Source organism: Crocuta crocuta, unplaced genomic scaffold (genome assembly GCF_008692635.1).
Source record: "Crocuta crocuta isolate KB4526 unplaced genomic scaffold, BGI_CrCroc_1.0 scaffold143, whole genome shotgun sequence".
In the NCBI taxonomy this organism is placed as follows: domain Eukaryota; kingdom Metazoa; phylum Chordata; class Mammalia; order Carnivora; family Hyaenidae; genus Crocuta; species Crocuta crocuta.
The window spans coordinates 5,247,384-5,264,325 of record NW_027529175.1 but is presented as its reverse complement, the minus strand read 5'-3'; the positions used below and the strand labels follow the sequence as shown (position 1 = coordinate 5,264,325).

Here is a 16,942-nt window from a genome sequence, read left to right as displayed (position 1 = left end):
TTACTGTGAGTGTGGTCTCTTTGTACATCCTGTTTCCAGCTCTTCATCAGGACTGATGGGAATCATTTCATTTACGTGGCCATTTAGCGTTCCGAGCAGGCTTAGCGAGGCCGGCCTGGGGAGCGAGCTCCGTGGTGCTCCGTGGGGATGATCCTCCACGGCAGGTGAGGATCAGGAACACCGCGGGGGAGTCATGCACGGGAGGGGCCCGGAGGCAGAGGGGACAGACAGGACAGAAGGAAAGCAGAAGAAGGGTGCTGTTGAGGGGCGGCCTACCCCCAGAGACGCCTAGCTCCGGGCCAAACGGTAAGGTCCCAGGTGACCCCGAGGGCTGGTGCCCCGCATCGTGCGGGTCAATTAGGGTCTCTCCTTCCATTAGCGCATTTCATTGTCCCCCATTGTTCTCCTGTCCCAGTGACGGGAAGATGACAGCTCAGTGAGGACATGTAACTTGTCTGTGACCCCACAGTCTGTATTAAGTTGGCCTGTCTCACTTCAAAGCCTTCATGTGTGTGCACACGCACACGCGTGCACACACACGTACCAGCTGCTTCAGGAAGGGCCTGGTGGGTCTGGCCAGCAGGTGGCACTAGAGTCTCCTTCATGTGCCTTAAGCTGTCCCACTTCTGTGTGGCCTGTACCCCGTCCGAGGACAGGGTTGTGATTTATAAGATGGAGGCATTAACCCAGCGCGTGTGGGAGGAGGGGTGAAGTGTGCGTGATGTTCAAGCCCCCGCAGTCACCCTGCGCCAGAGAACTGGAGGGTCCCCACATCCCCCACCACGCACCCCAAAGAGTCATTAACCAGAGACCCTCAGCCTTTCTCGCACGACGCGTTTCTCGGCCTGGCTCCACGTGGGCCACTCGCTCCCCGAGGGCCGGGCGACGGCCCTCTGGCTTTAACTCCCGGACCCAGCACGGACGGACCTGACACCTACTACGCGCCTCAGTGAGTGTGCACAGACACATAGCACGGCCCCGATTCTCCTGGTCGGTTCCAACTCCGATGGCGTGTCCTGCTCTACCCTGAGCTTACGGCATCATCACAGCAACTTCCACCACCGCGCCTGGCGAGCGGCCCGCCTCGCTGGGCCGGACACAAAAGGCTCTGCTCGCCAGTGTGTCTGCAGGGCTGTCGTCGCACAGAGAAGAGCCAGGTCCCCGGGACCACACGCCTCGGTTTCCATCTTGTCATGCAGGCGAGGACACCACGCCCCAGTTTTGCAGCCCCGCGGATTTGATCAGGACACCCTACTTTCTGTGGAAATGCGATTACTGCAAGTCGCCACACACCAGAGAGAGAAGGTCGTCCAGGCCCCCGGTCCCTTGTCCTGAGAGGGACCCACCTCATGCCACCCCCGCCATCTCACGCTTACAGCCTTCCCTGAGGGCACCTTCCTGACTTTCACGCTCTTGTCATTCTGGACAGAAGCCCTGGGAACAGGCCAAGGCGGGGCTCCGCTCCCCTCACCCCTGTCCACCCGCGTTACACCCTCGGGCCCGGAGCTGTGCCAGCCGACCACGTGTCTCAGGGGTCGGTCCTGCGGGGGGAGAAGAAGATGTTTTCAGTCCCATCCCAGGCGCTGGAACGCGCTGACATTCCTCCTGTGGGTAGGAGGGAATCGTGTGGTCAGGATCTTAACAGCCGAGAGATCCAGGAGGCCCAGCCCTGCGGTTTGTGGCCCAGCCTGCTGGGTCATGCTCCAGTTACCACCCCTCGGCCGCCAGGGACACTGCCCAGAAGGAGACTGTGCGGAGAGAAAGAGAAGGCTGAGGCCCAGAGAGAGAGAGCGAGCGAGCACGCCTTAAATCTTCCCTAGCAAGATTCCTTAAACGTTAACCACAGGAGTGCTTCCTACTGGGTCCTTCCTGATCTACCTCTTTTAAATTTTATACATTGCTTTCTGAAGGTCAGATAATAAATTCTTTAGGCGGATTTTTGAGGAGGAGGAAAAGCAGCTATAAAACTAGCAACGCCGGCCAGAGGAGCTCGCGGAGCGGAGAAGATGGGCCACCCTTGCTTGGAGCTCTGGCCTGCGTCCTGCCTGAGTCGGTCTACGACTGGTCAGCGGCTTGTCGCAATGCTCACACGAAGCTCCGAGCCCCCGTGGTCTTGCGGCAACTCCCCTCTCTAGGAGGGGACGCCCAGGATAAGACCCCCCGGGGGTCCCTCAACTTGGGGGTCCAGCCCCAGCCCCCCATTCCTACGCTGGGCTCCCGGCTGGCCCGTGATTCCCCGCAGGGGCCAACAAAGGAGAAAACCGGAACCAGATGGAGTTGTGTGTGCAGCAGTGACGGCCCCGGCCCCGCAGCCCCTCAGGTGCCCCAGCTCGTCTCCCATCTGAAGCCGCGAGCTCCCCGGGTTGTACCGGTGGCGAGGAACAGCAGAGTGACCGCAAGGAACCTCTGTGGCGGATGTGCCGTAGCACCGTCCTCGCCCCCGCTTCTGTCCAAGCACCAACTACCCGGGCACCGGGCTGCCGCCTGGAGCTCGTTACTGCTACTCCTTGCTAATCCCCCAGGCCTTGCCAAGCAGGTGTTGCGGACACGGAAGGGCCCCTGGGTGGCCAGGAGAGTGACCTGAGGCCACAGCTCCAAGGAACCGGAGAGCGGGGTCTGGGAGTCCGGAATCCCGGCCCTGGTTCTCCGTCCTCCAAGGCGCTGCCCTGCCCTGGACGCCAGGGTACCTCCCATAAACACTGGCAGTAAAGTAGGCCTTTGGGGTGCCTACCCGCCCCCCACGGGGGCTGAACCCAGCATGAGCTTTATGGAGAGGACTCAGGAACCCAGCAGGGTGGCATCACCACCCGCCTCCCAGCCGAGGGTACAGAGGCTCCCAGGAGCCCCAGCGACCTGGAATGGAGTGAGCTGGGAGGCGAACCCAAGGGAGCCGAACTCCCAGCTGGCATCTTTCCGGAATGCCACAGCATCCCCACAAAGCTTGAGAACTCAGTCACGGAGGGCTTGNCGGCTTCTTTCTCCTCCCCCTCTGCCCCCGCTGCTGGGTGGCGCTGGGGAGCAGGAATGTGAGTTAATCTGAGCCTTCTTCCCTGGAGGGGCAGCTTGGAGCCAAATCTTCCCTCTTTTGCTTGGATTGTGGGTGGGGCCCTGCTTCCTACCCTGACCCACAAGCCCCCTCTTTATCAAACCCCTGGACATGCTGATGAATCCATGGGGTGGGACAGACGGAGCCCTGGAGCACCAACCCCCCAGTGAGTAGAATGCCCGTCCAGGTTCCCCACTGAGCACGCATGTCATGCCTGGGAGCCCCTCGCCCCGTCCCCAGCCCTACTCCAGTCCTGCCTGCCACTCCCTCCCTCTTTGCCTGACTCAGTTTCCCCCTCCCCATTCATTCCACCAACGCACCCTCCCATCCAAGCACCCATTCCAGGCACCCTCCCATCCAAGCCACGGGGTGGCTGGCCCTGCCGCACCCCGTGGCAGTCGCTGCTCTGGAATGTGCTCTTAGCAGGCGAGGTGCGGGGATGGGGGCTTTGGCGAGACCGCTGTCCGCCCGGGCGCCTGCACCCAGGATGCCCGCGGTCCCCAAACAAGTGACTTTCTCCAGCACCGAGGTGGGGCAAAGGCTTCCACGGCAAGTGTCAACACGCGGGGAGGAACTGGGTCTGCCGATTTCAGCCACAACCTCAGCTCACGGCGCCCACCTGTCCACCCTTGGGCTTGGGAAGCATGCACACGCCCACAGGGCAGCGGCCTCTGGGTTGGGCTTCATGGCTGCCTATGTGGGAAGTTCGTGCCCAGTGCCAGCCAGTCGTCCAGAACCCCCAAGCCCAGACACAAAGAACTGGGGGAGCAGGAACTTAATCCCACAAACAACAGCCCAGCCTCAAACTGAGGACACAGAATTTTCTTAGGGGTCTGAGGAACGCCCTCGCTACCCCACGAGGTCTTTGGAATGCCGCACCCGCGCAAACCCAGTTCCGGAGTGCTTCCTCCCTAACCAGGACAAGTGGGGGCACGAGGCATTGGGTCTCTGGGCAGACGACCATACTCATGCTGGGGGGACAGAGCAAGCCGTGGAGGTGGCGAGACCGGAGGGTGAGCGTCCAGGGAAGAGCCCAAAGCGCCGCTGCGGGGAGATGGCTGTCTGAGCGTCCCCTGTTCCGGCATTCAGCAAGCTGGGGGCCAGGCCAGAACTGCAAGCCAGGGCAGCCGCCCTTCAGGCTGAGCAAGTGGACACGGGGGCTGGTGCGCCAGCCAAAGAGGCCCTGACCCTCCGGCGGGAGGAGCAGGCTCAAGGTCAAAAGGCCGACCTGAGGTCAGCCTAGCTGGGCGCCGGCTCTGAGCATTTCCGGGGGCTGGAGGGAAGGGTCACGCACCCGTGCTCCCGAATCTGGCCCCACTAGACAGTTCTTTCTGAAATTACCGACAGTGGCACGAAACGAAACTCGCTGAGTAAAATAAGGGGTGGGGTGGCGTGCAGGGAGATCAGCGGTCCTTGCTCCGCCCTGAGGAAGGGGGTTTCTGGACCCCCCAAGCTGACATCCCAGTGGCCCGGGAAGGAGGGAACTTAGAGTAACATAGGAACATACGGCTTCAAGTTTGGAGCACAGAAATTTCCACGCTGTTCCCACACAGCCACCGGGCTGAATGGAATCTGGCTTTCAGGAGGCAGTGTTGATGCCCCAAAAATCACATGGGCTCACCCAGAAGCATCACTGCCTTCGTCTGGGTCAGAGTACGTTCTGACCTCTGCATCTTACAGATAATGAAGCTGAGACCCAGCGAGCTGCCCGGGCCCCAAGGTCTGGTGCCTGGTGACTCCTCGCACAGGCTCCCCAAGGCCACCTCAAAGTCACTGCCTAGGCTCTCTGCCACCAGTGTCCTGGCATTCAGGGGCTTGAGAATCGGGGTCCTCAAGTTCCCCGGGACCCCGGTGGGAGGGCACGGTTCACGAACTGCCCACCCAGGCCGGGAGCCGGGCCCCCCAGGAAGGCCGACGCAGACGGATAACGCGGGGCCCGAGGGACTTACGTGTCTGCTGAGCGGCGGTAGTTCTTGGGGCACTCGAAGGCCAGGCAGCGGAAGCCACCCTGGATGTTGAAGCAGCTCTCGTTGACGGAGCAGTTGTGGATGCCGGTCACACACTCATCGATGTCTGTGAGAGAGCCCAAGGCCCCGGCTGAAGGCAGAGGCCACCCAAGCCGGCCCCATCCGCAAACGGGGGTGCCGGGGCCTCCCCCCAGGCAGGACTGAGGGTGGGGAGGGGGCCAGCCTCGCCCTCCACGGGCTGCTCTCTGTGGCGGTGCCCTGCCAGCCTTTCTCTTAGAGGATAATCGGTATTTATGGGGCTGTCACTTATTATTCACAGTTCCCGGGAAGAGCTTCGAGCCTTCTGTCTGTTCTCCCGACAGCTCACTGGGCAAGAACCGTTATGACCCTCAGCGTAGGCAGGCGCTCACAGGGCCTCCGTGACTTGCCTACGGTCACACGTTTTGTGCGCGGCAGACTTGAGCTTGGGACCCACAAAGGCCGGAGCCAGGGTTCTGACCAGCCAGAAACTGTCCCAGGTTCCTGAGGCTCAGTGCCCTCACCTCACGGGGGACTTGTGACCCGCCCGCAAGAAACAGCAGAAGCCAGTGGCTGCATGTGACAGATGGGGAAAGCAGGGCTTACGGGAATTCTACGTCGTGCCCAGGGCCCGGGGTCGGTGATGCCTGGGGCACTGTCCTGCGAGGTCCCTGGACACGGGGGGAGGGGGGGCGGTCCTCTTCCCCACAGTTCTCGGGAGCAGCAGAATGGTGGGGTCCAGGGGACGCCACCAAGCCTGAGAGGCGTCTGGGAGGAGGTGCCAAATGCCTGATCTTGGTGGTGAAAACAACACTCCTAATCTCAAAAGCCAGGCTCAGGAATGTGTTTTTGCTGTGTCTGGCAGGACCCCAGGCTGCGGCGAGGGAGGCTGGCCAGGAGCAAGAAAGTCATCCGCTCCACCAGAGAGGCGAAAACAAAGTGACTTCCACCCAGGGCTGTGGCCGAGCTGGGCGGGTCCCTCCCAGGAAAGGCCACCGCTCCCGCCTGCCTCTGACCAAGGGCACCTTCCTCACGACCAGAGCTGACATGTGCAGACCCGGGGCCTCTGAGCCTCTGTGATTCAGCTCCTGGGCCTGTCCCTGGGTCTCTTCTGGGACTGTCCATTCACAAAAATCTACTCAACACCCCCTCTTGGTCACCAAATGGCTCAGTTACAGAGCCTCTAGAGTGTTCTTAGATGTGGGAGCTGAGTGCAGATGGGCGCCGTCAGCCCCCTCATTCGGTGCATGCTGGAGCTGACCCCCCGCCCCGGCGGGACCCTCACAGCCATAATGCTCACGAACACAGAGGCCTCAGGGCTGTGACACAGCGGACCACGCCCACCCTGCCCGGGGTGGTCACAGGCACCTTAGGCCAGAGAGCTTCCCCACCACCCGCTCACTGCTCTGCCCTTAACTCTTGGCAAGGGTTTGTCGAATCAGTGGCTGAAAGGCTGAACAAGTAGCCCCCTGCTATGGGATGGGGTCTTCTGGGCACCGAGTTCCCACTTCCTCATAGCTGTCAGCCCCTGTTCTGGCCCCCTCGGGGGTGCCGAGGGCAGGGTGGGAGGGTCAGAGCCCCCTGGAGACAGGCATGCCGGGAGTGGGAGAGCACGGTGCATGTGGACCCCGGGACACACCTTGGATGCAGAGGCCTCCCCTCCCTCTCCCAGATGCACCCCCCTGGGCTCAGCTGCCCGGCACCACAGGGCCCCGCGCGCAGCCTGGACCACCTCAGGGAACTGCCCGACGCTCACCTTGGCAGTTGCGGCCGTTGGGGGCCAGCCTGTATCCGGACGAAGGGCAGCTGCACTGGAAGCTTCCAGGGATGTTGATGCAGCGATAGGAGCAGATGTGTCCCCCGGTGGGCAGGGCGCACTCGTCAATGTCTGTGAAGGCAAACCCCAGCCTCAGCATCCCGAGGGGGACCCGGCCGGGCTCCATTCCCAACGGCGGGCCAGGGAGGCGCCTGGGAGGGCAGCCACAGGGGGACATCGGGACACAGGAAGCCTCAAAGGGCTGGGGTGGCCTCAGAAACCATTACATCAGAGGGGAAAGCAAGGCCCAGAGAGGGCAAGAGCCTAGCCTAGCGTCACACAGCAAGTCCACAGTGTAAAGTGTGTGCGCATGGGGGAAGGAGACAGTACCGGGCCTAAGCGGCAGGGAAAGGCCAAGGGCTTCAGAACAACACCCGGTACAGATGACCTGCGGCTGCAAGCACATCCTAATGCTGAGGGTTATCCACGTGCTCATAAGAAATAGATCTTCCACGGAAACAGTAATAATCCTGACAGTAGCCGGCCTTTAAGCACCTACATTGTGCCAGGCACTGTACCAAGCACTTCTGAGTCACCTTTAACCCTCTGACAGCCTGGTGGGTCTGGGGTCAGCCCTCGGACTGCAGGGGGTGTACGGCCCCCGAGCCCCCTCCTTGCCCCGAGGTCACATGCCACCAAGCCCTGGCACCTGCAGTTCCTGCCACATGTGGTCCAAGGTCCCCACATGGCGATCCCCAACCACATGTTTCTTAAAGACAAATCCGAGGAGTGGGTTTGCCACTTTCCAAACCTCGCTCTCAAGGACTTACTTGTATCCAAACAAGTGTCAGTTTCAGGGGGGGAAAAAAATCACACCACCCACCAGCCTGAAAGGGCATTAAGGAAAAAGGGATGGGGCGCTCTCCCCTCGGCCGGGCGGGGCACCCCCCTCACCTTCGCAGGTGACCCCGTCCACATCGCTGAGCTGGTAGCCTCGCCGGCAGTAGCACTGGTAGGAGCCGTACACGTTGGCGCACTCTTGGCTGCATGGGCTGCTGTTACACTCGTTCACGTCTGGAAGAGAGAGGGTCCCCAGCGGTCACCCCGCTTGGAGCGGCCCCACGCGCCCCTGGTCCCCGGCGGGGCTGTAAACACAGCACCCCCCTCAAGCTAACACGGGTGGAAGGCCACAAGTCTGCGGTCCGTCTGCCGCCCGGGGTCGCCCCAAGGGAGGGGGCCTCCCACTCCATCCCCCACGGCTGATGGATCTGGAATCTCTCATCGGGACGACAGGAAAGCCTCCAGCCTCGGCTCTGTCCGGCAGGTCCCCCCTCAGGCTCCCGGGGTCAGTTCTAGTCCTCAGATGGAGATGCGATCACGGCCCTCCCCATTTCACCTCCAAGACGATGCCCTCGGCAGACAGGGAGGCCTGAGTGATACGTCTGATACGCCCATATCTCGAACTTGACCTTCACCACCTCACTCAGAGACTCTGGGCTCCTGCTCATCTGTCCCCGTCCCTGAGAGAAGGGGTCAGCACACGTCTGGCCCTCCGCTTGTTTTTGTAAAGAAAGTTTTACTGGCACACAGCCACGCTCACTCATTTACCCCAGTGCACGGCCGCCTTCGCCCTGAAAAGAAGTGGGAACCTGCAATAGACTATGGCGGGTAGAGCCTAAAACATTTACTATGTGGCTTTTAGGGGGGAAAAAAATGTTGCCAACCTCTGGCCTACAAGTCTCTTCTCCCATTTATTTGCTGCTAATTCCTAGCAGGGCAGGCAGGGCGGGCAGCTGAGAACGTCCCTCAGCCTCTCTCCCCATGCTGCCTGGCCATCACCTGCTCCCCTCTGCCCGGTGAGGTTTCTCATTAAATTCTAGAGATTCCTCGAAGGCGGGAGCCACGTTGCCACACGCCTTATCAGGGTTGCCTTACAAATGCTTAGCGGAACGACAGGGCCAAGGTAGCTGGGCCCCGGTCTTCTGTCCGCAGTGTTGCTGCTAATGTAGACGCGAATATCTCCTTTCCAGCCCTTTGGGAGTGATGAGGAGCCGCGTTGAGGCACGAATGCTGACAGCAGTGACACCCGCGGTCCCCACAGCGGGCACCTGGCCTCACGCAGGACCCTGGGCTACGCTTCCCACATGCTTCATCCTCAGGACCCCCGCTGCGGTGCCTCCTGCTCCCCCACTTGTGCAGACGAGGACAAGGGGTCCCAGGAATGCCGAGCTACTGCTTCGAGGCCATAACACAGTACAGCTGGGATTTGAACCCAAGCTCGAGGGACCCCCGTGCATCCATCTTCTTCCTCGCCGGCACGCATGCATTGCGTCTGGTTCCCGGGGGGACCCGAGGACCCAGGATCCCGTCACACCTCCACCCTCCAGTCGGAGACCTGCGCACACTGGGCGCATCTGGGCACGTCCGGCTTTTGTGACCGTCCTGTCACACGCTGCTCCCGGGCCTGCCCTGCACCCAACGGGCTTGCCCGGCGACGGGAGGGGATCACCAAGCGCCGCAAGAGCTCTGGACTTTGCTGACCTCAGAACCTAGTCCCCAGAGAAGACGGGATGCCTGCTGAGCGCCTACGGTGTGCCAGGCCCTGCGCTGAATGCTCGTCACGCTGTCTCGGTCCAGGCCCGGAGGAGGCTGGTGTTATGTGAGCGCCGACAGGCTCGGCACTAACAACTCCCTCCAACCTCTGCCCAGCAGACTAAGGGCCCTGAACTCACCTTAGCGTGGCTTCTACCAGCCTAACACGGGGTGCTTAGGAGGACAACCCCAGACCCTTAAAATACCTGCTTGAGAAAGCTCAGCGCAGCCAACAGAAGATACTCGATCCTGACCCCCCGTTTTCTTAGAAGTAGTGACTTTAGAAAACTTGCAACTGTAAATCCTTTCTCTGTCCCTCTGAGGTATATCCCCCGTAACCCAGGACATAGGAACCATGCCTCTGAAGTGTGATCACTGAGAAGGGTAGGTCCCCCCAACCCCCAGTCTCTGTGGGAGGGCAGGAGCCCTCAACATGCTGACCCCCCCACGTTACATCCTGCAGTACTTGTCTTTAGCGCACCCCAGCATTTAAAAATCCTTCTGCCCTTTCGGGTGCCTGGGGGGCTCCGTTGGTTAAGCGTCCGAGCTCGGCTCAGGTCAGATCTCGCGGTTCGTGGGTTCGAGCCCTGCATCGGGCTCTGTGCTGACAGCTCAGAGCTTGGAGCCTGTTTTGGATTCTGTGTCTCCCTCTCTCTCTGACCCTTCCCTGCTCATGCTCTGTCTCTCTCTCTCTCATAAATAAATTAAAACAAAAAGATTTTTAAAAAATCCTTCTGTCCTTTGGGGCGCCTGGGGGGCTCCGTTGGTTAAGCGTCTGAGCTCGGCTCAGGTCAGATCTCGCAGTTTGTGGGTTCGAGCCCCACGTCAGGCTCCCTGCTGACAGCTCAGAGCCTAGAGCTGCTTTGGATTCTGTGTCTCCCTCTCTCTCTGACCCTCCCCTGCTTGTGCTCTGTGTCTCCCTCTCAAAAATAAATAAAACACTAAAAGAAAATTTTTAATAAAGAAAAACCAGTTTCCTCAAAAATCTGACCTACTGCGCCCCCGGCTCCTGGCAGGACAGAGGCAGCCACGCCCTGAGGTCACGTGAATCCAGGTGGGTTGGACGCCTCCAAATCCTACACTCTCAGCCACAACCCATGTTCTTAAAGCAGCTTATCCGTCCCCACGTGCACGGCCCTGGGCAGATGCCACCAAGCCCTCTAGGGCCCAGGAGGCCCAGTCATCTCTGCCAAGTCACCTTTTCCAGGGGTCCCCCACGGACGCCGCCCTTAATATGTGCTTGGGAGATATGAGACTCGAGTCTGCCCCACTGCAGAGTCTGTGGGTGCAGGGGTGGCGCTCCCCGGGAAGGGGGCCAGAGCAGGCCACCCGGAGCCCACTCACCTTCACACGACCGGCCGTCGGCAGAGAGCCGGAAGCCCACGGTGCAGCTGCAGTAGTAGGAGCCCGGTGTGTTCTCGCACTTGTGGCCACACAGGCGCCCGGGGTAGCGCCGACACTCGTTGATGTCTGAAATGGAGCAGGTGGGCCCCCTCAGTGCCGCCGCCGCCGCCCCCACTGGCGACCTCATCCCCCGCCTCCCACAGCCTCTCTGCTCAGAGGACAGAAGCAAAGCGACTCGTCCAACGAGTCCAACCCACGGCACGAGTCAGAGGGGGACCCAGGGCCACCCCTGCCCGTCCGCTCACTGGGCAAGTCTGGCGCTCCCTCCGTGACGCGCGCCTGGAGATGCGCCCGCCCACCAGGTCCCCACCCACCCCAGGGCCCTGAATGAGGCTCCACCGATCTGACAAGGGGCCAGCCTCCCCGGAGCACCCTGGTCTGCAAATGGCGGGTGCTTGGCCAGCGGGGCCTGTCCCCATTCCTGGCACTGAGCCCCCGTGCTGTCGGGCTATGCACGCAGCCCTGCAGCCCGCCAGCAGGGCGGCGACTCAGGGAAAGAATCACTAATGCTTCCGCGCATTTGCAGAGCGGGCTGGAGTCTCATGGACCCTTGGAGGTCTTGGCTCAAGCGGCGCGCCTGTTCTGTGGGCGGGGAGACCGGCTCCCACCCGGCGGGGGGCGGGCAGCACCGGACCCGGGACTGCAGCGGGGGGGGCGGGCTTCTGACTCAGGCTCTTTTCTCAGGGATTGCTGCACCGGGACTCTCGGAGGTGAGGTGCAGACTGCGGCCACCTGGCTGGCCCCCCCCACCCCCGAGGCCTTCAGGGGCCCCCACGTACCCACACATGTCCTGCTGATGCCGTCAAAATAGTATCCAGCTTTGCACTCACAGCGGAAACTTCCAGGGGAGTTGATGCACAGGTGCCCCGGCCCACAGGGCTCAGAGGGCGCCTCACACTCATCCACATCTTGTAAAAGAGAAGAACACGTTGAAAAACGTTAAGCGCGGGCTTTTCCTGGAGGTGGTCAGAAAGGAAGGCGAGGGGGCAGCAAACTAAAATGTACACTGACAAAGCAGTATGGTTCACTCTTCACCACGATGTCCCAGAGCACCTGCCACGTGCTGGGTCCCGTAGTGGGCATGCAGTGGACCCAGATGCCGCCCCTACCCTCGGGGCTTCCTGCTCTGGCTGAGGCAGGAAGGGCCCAGGGACCCGGGGAGACGCCGGGGAAGTATTCTGGGAGAGTAAGACTCCTCCCAGCTGGCAGGGGTCTGGATCCAAAGGAATGTAGCAGCAGGTAGGCAGAGGGAATAACAGAAGAGCAAAATACCGCACAGAGAGGAAAGGGCGGGGCTTCTTTAGGGAGCTGCAAGGCCTATTTCATCTGAATTATAAGGCTCGTGAAGGTGGGGCCACCTCAGGGGCACTGGATTGTAAGCAGGGGCATCTGTCCTCTCTGTCACCAATGGGGGCTGTGAGCGGGAAGGCACAAGAGAGCTTTCAGCTCAGCTGTCCTAACCCGGACAGACTGAAAGGCATAAAACTGGGGCCAGAGGTAGCCTGGCATGCTACTGCAATGGTCCAGGCAATAGATGATAAAGGTCTACGCTTGGAGATGAGCAAGTCATCGGATGGACAAGTGCACTTGGGGATCTCCTCCTCCCCTTCCAGGGAAGTGGAGGGTGCTACGAGCAGACAGAAAAGTTGATTTCAGATTGGTTCTCTTTTTTCAATACCTACCAACACAGCGAGTTCCCTCCTCGTTGAGATGGTAGCCACGGCCACAGTTGGGCACGTTCTTCTGGCATGTGTAGGAGCCCTCCGTGTTGATGCATGTCTGCCCCACAGGACACGGGGCACTGATACTTAAACATTCATTGATATCTACAGCAGGAAAGACAGAGACAATGGGGTCAACTGTGGGGGGCTTCCAAAAACCCAACTAGGTCTCCAGAAAAACCCCCACCTCCCTCCTTACTGCAACACCACAAACAGAGTCCTATGCGGCCCCCACCGTCAACCACGCGGGAGCCTCCCCGCTGGCTCCCAGATTTCACCAGCACGCGCCACCTTACATTCCACCTCCGTGGCATCTCCCTGCCCCGAAAGCTTCAAGCCCTCCATCCTTCCCTGCACCGAATCTGAGGCTGCCTGCCTGGCTCTCAGGGGTGCCCGCGATCACACGGCTCGGTCCCTTCCAAATCCTACAGGACTCACAGTCCCAACCACGGAGTTGGCCATTCAGGCGCCATCTTGAATTCACTCGCTCCACACAGGGTGCGCAGCTAAGTGCCCTCGGTGCCAGCACTCTTGCCCCTCTGAGGCTCTGGGCTCCCCAGATGAAGGGCCCGGCCCTGCCCGGCTTCAGCCCCACCCTGGCCCGGGGTTCCTACAGCCAGGGTTGAGCCCTTACAACACACTGATGGCTCCTGGACAGACTCTCACCTCTGTGGCTTTATTCACATGGTCCCTGCCGGGGAAGTCACCTGCCCTGTCTGCCTGGGAAACACTCTCACAGCTTGAGAGCCACCTCCTTGACAGCCCCTCCTGCCTGTCCCCTATCTGGGCTCCTCGGACCTGAGCTGACGTGCCCAGCCGGGAGGGGCTGCCGGCTCCCAGTTCACCGCACTGTGGTCTCCCTCCTTGACCGCACGCGCCTGTGCGGGGCCTTCACCTCTGCCGGACACACGCCTGGCGAGTGCAAACCAGTAATTGGACACAGATAACCGTTCACTCCTCCGGCTCGAATTCGGTGCAAAACCACAGAGGCTGAAGTTCTTATGAGGGGCAGACTTCTACAGGGACCTAGGTTTTTAAGAATCCCCTTGTTCCGATAGTTACAAAGCACCCAGGGGACAGGGAGGGGAGTGACAGTAGAAGACCCCTGAGCCAAAGTCAAAGACAGAGAAATCAGCGTATTTCTCCCGCCCTGGCCAAGCCCCATGCTCCTCAGACAGTCAGTGACCAAGACAGTCAGGGGTAGGACCCAGGTCCTCCCCTGGAGGCGACCTTCACATGGCAGTGCAGCACTTGACAGTTTACAAAAGCTCTTAGGGCCACACTGCTCTCGACCACCACAGCTCGCCTGCAAGTCAGGCAGGGCCAGGATCAATATCCGCATTTTATAAACAGGACTCCCCCAGCACAAGGCGGAGGCTAGGGCCCACCCCACTCAGCTCTACAACCAGGGTGTCCTGCCTCCCAGGCCTAAAACCAGGGGTTGACAAGCTACAGTCGGCCGGCCAAATCCAGCTCAGTGCCTGTTTCTGTCAATAAAGCTTTATTGGAACACAGCTATGTACATTCTTTTACATATCATCTAGGGCCGTTTTCACCAGCTGCAACATAGACCACATGAAGCTGGTCCTTACTATCTAGCCCTTCACAGAATAAAATGTGTCCTCTGCCCTGTATCAGGAGTAAATGCAGCGTCTGGCAACGGCATCGCGGCCTTCCCTCGAAGCCTTGCGCTTGCCGATCAGATCTACGGTTCCCAAACTGTGTTCCAAGGGACACGAGTACTCCTTGAGACATGGTGTGCTCCGGGGGCAGGGGGGGTCCCCCCACCTTTGAGCGCCACAAGCTAAGGAAGGGCCAGGCAATCAATGCGCGAATGCACGAGTGGGATACCGGGAAAACAAAGAACAAACTAACAGAAAAGGCCCAAGCAGTTTGGGAACACGCTGTACAATCTCTGTCTCTTACGGGCTCACGCAGGGAGGTCCCAGCTGAAAAACACCTCACTCACTTCAGCCCAACGACAACGGAAGCCCTGGCGGGACAGCTGCGAGTCCCCCAGGAGGGAGTGGGTCAGGGCGTGGGGGGCGCCTGTAGCGCCCCGGCGGTAAAGCGTCCGACTCTTGACTTAGGCCCAGGTCATGATCTCACGGTTTGTGAGTTCAAGCCTCACTTTGGGCTCTGCACTGACAGCCTGGAGCCTGGTTGGGATTCTCTCTCTCTCTGCCCCTCCCCTGCTTGCTCTCTTTCACTCTCTGACCCCCTCACCTCTGCACTCGTTCTCTCTCAGACTGAATAAACAAAAAAATATTATATTAATATTATATTATACTAAATAAANGTGTGGTTGCAAGGACTGTGGGCACATGAAAGGGGCACCTGCCTGAACCTCAGCTGACAGATCTTCATGGGTGGTTTGCAAACCGTCCAAGCAACTAGGGACCGGTGGGCGGGGCTCCTTCGGGGCTTTGCTCCATTCACCCAGGCTCTCCCTGCATCTAGGCAAGGATGTGGAGGGGATGGTGTCTGCACCCCGGGGAGGGGACGATGAGGCTATACCAAAACCCGCAAATGCTTCCTCTTTGTGGAAATCGGGGCCGACTCTGCCAGGTCAGGGTTTCCGCCCCAAGCAGATGCCGGCTTCCTCGGGCGAGCCCCTCCCAGCGCCCTGCAAGTCCGGGCAGGACCTACCCCCTGCTGGCCCGGGGAGAGCCATCGGCCTCCTGCGCTGGCTGACGACAGCCCGGCTGTCAGGAGGCTGGCGGGGGGCCAACCCCAGCCAGGCTGAGGCCCCCACAGCTCCGACGCCTCCCACCCTCCCCGCCCGGATGACAGAGGAGCTTTAAGAGAAGTCTGGGGTAGGGTTCCAAGGAGGCCTCTGTCCCAAGGGGTCACTGCTGTTTGTCTCTAAATACCCTGGCGTGGTTTGAAAAAAACAAGCGAGGAGAGCTTTCAGTCCAAACTACCATTTCAGATCAAAGATCAATACAGATTTATCTGAGAGAGGGGAGCCAAACCCAAAGAGAAGCCAGCCAAGCTCCCGGAGGGGCCCTTTAAGGAGGGTTCTAATTGGTGGTGTCTGCAGCTCTCCAGCAGGGGTGTGGGGGAGGGGGGTGTTCCCATCCTCAAAGGCAGGACCCAGAAGCTTCTGCGGGGCAGAGACCAAGGCCAGGCCGGCAGGGCTGGACGCAAATGCCAACAGCAAACAGTGGCCGAGCCAAGTGGTTAGGCTGGGTGAACTCCAGGAAGGGGGAGGGGGTCACCTTCCCTTTGCAGCACAGGTAACTCACGCCTCAGCTCCCTGCCCCCTCCCCACGCGGCTTCTCCAACCTGAGAGTCTCACCAAGCCTGCGCTTACTAAGTTCACACGGGATTTCCTCTAATTCCACATCAGTCCTGCTCTATATCAGGCAATAGGTAGACTTGTTTTGTGGTGAAATACATGTGCCATAAAATTTGCCATTTTAACTATGTTTCAGCATACAGACAGGTGGCCTAAATTCGTTCCTATGACCGTGCAGGCACCACAGCCTTCCAGCCGCACAACTTTTTAATTGTCCCCAACTGGGGACACGAACTCCCCACTTTCCCTGCCCCTGGCGCCCCCCCATTCTCCTCTCCACCTCTGTGAAATCAACTACTGATACAGAGTATTTTCTAAAACAAAACTTTAATACACCAGGCACTTCGCAATTAAACTGTTCGATCCCTGCCTCAAGCCGCTAAGCCAGAGAGTATGATTATTCCCATTCTATAGAGGAGGAAATTCAGACTCAGAGGAAGGAAGTAAACCACCTGACGTCATTCAGTTCTAAACCAGGTGTCTCGGACTCCAGAACTAAGCCTCGGAGGGGTTGCTAACCTATAGCCCAGGGGCCACACTCCGCCTACACCTGTTTTTGTAAATAAAGTTTTATGGGGACACAGCACCGCACATCTGTTCACGCATCTGCAGCTGCTTTCTGTCAATAGAGCCAAGTTTCTGCAATGGAGACCGTGTGGCTAACATATTTGCTTCCCGGCCCTTCTTAGGATATGCCTGCCGACCTCTGCTCGGCAGCCCCCCGCCTCTGCGTTCTAGAGAACTGGCCCGCCGCTTGAGCGCTCGGCCCGCCCTGACGGCCCTGGCGGCCCTGGCGGCAGAGTCTTACCAATACAGTTGCCTAGAGCATCTTGAATAAAGCCACTCTTGCATTGTAGCTTGGGTCTGCAGCGGAAGGATCCCAGAGTATTCTGACAGATAAAATCGGGGAGGCAGTTATGAATACCATTCTCACACTCGTCAATATCTGGTACATCATAAAAAAAGGAAATTGTTAGCAAGAGTCCTGCCAGAAACATCTTACAACATTCAAAAATCACAAGAAAGCTTTTTTTTTAAATGCTCATTACTCAGACTACAACCCAAAACATTCCAATCGAGCAGTCACATAAAAAAAAAAAAAAAAAAAAAAAAAAACCCTTAGAAACAAAAAGGGGC

At 59.4% G+C, this 16,942-nt stretch overlaps 1 protein-coding gene across 2 annotated transcripts in view; it reads right to left on the bottom strand.

The window, feature by feature from the left end:
- FBLN1 (fibulin 1) overlaps positions 1 to 16,942 on the bottom strand; it is a 67,769-nt gene that overhangs the window by 34,119 nt on the left and 16,708 nt on the right. For both annotated transcript variants that reach the window (XM_077758015.1, XM_077758016.1), the window contains exons 7-13: positions 16,614 to 16,751; positions 12,466 to 12,609; positions 11,563 to 11,691; positions 10,724 to 10,849; positions 7,742 to 7,861; positions 6,788 to 6,919; positions 4,996 to 5,119 (exon numbers count right to left, since the gene is read on the bottom strand). In XM_077758015.1, coding sequence (XP_077614141.1) covers positions 4,996 to 5,119; positions 6,788 to 6,919; positions 7,742 to 7,861; positions 10,724 to 10,849; positions 11,563 to 11,691; positions 12,466 to 12,609; positions 16,614 to 16,751 — 913 coding nt within the window. The remainder of the gene's footprint in view (positions 1 to 4,995; positions 5,120 to 6,787; positions 6,920 to 7,741; positions 7,862 to 10,723; positions 10,850 to 11,562; positions 11,692 to 12,465; positions 12,610 to 16,613; positions 16,752 to 16,942) is intronic.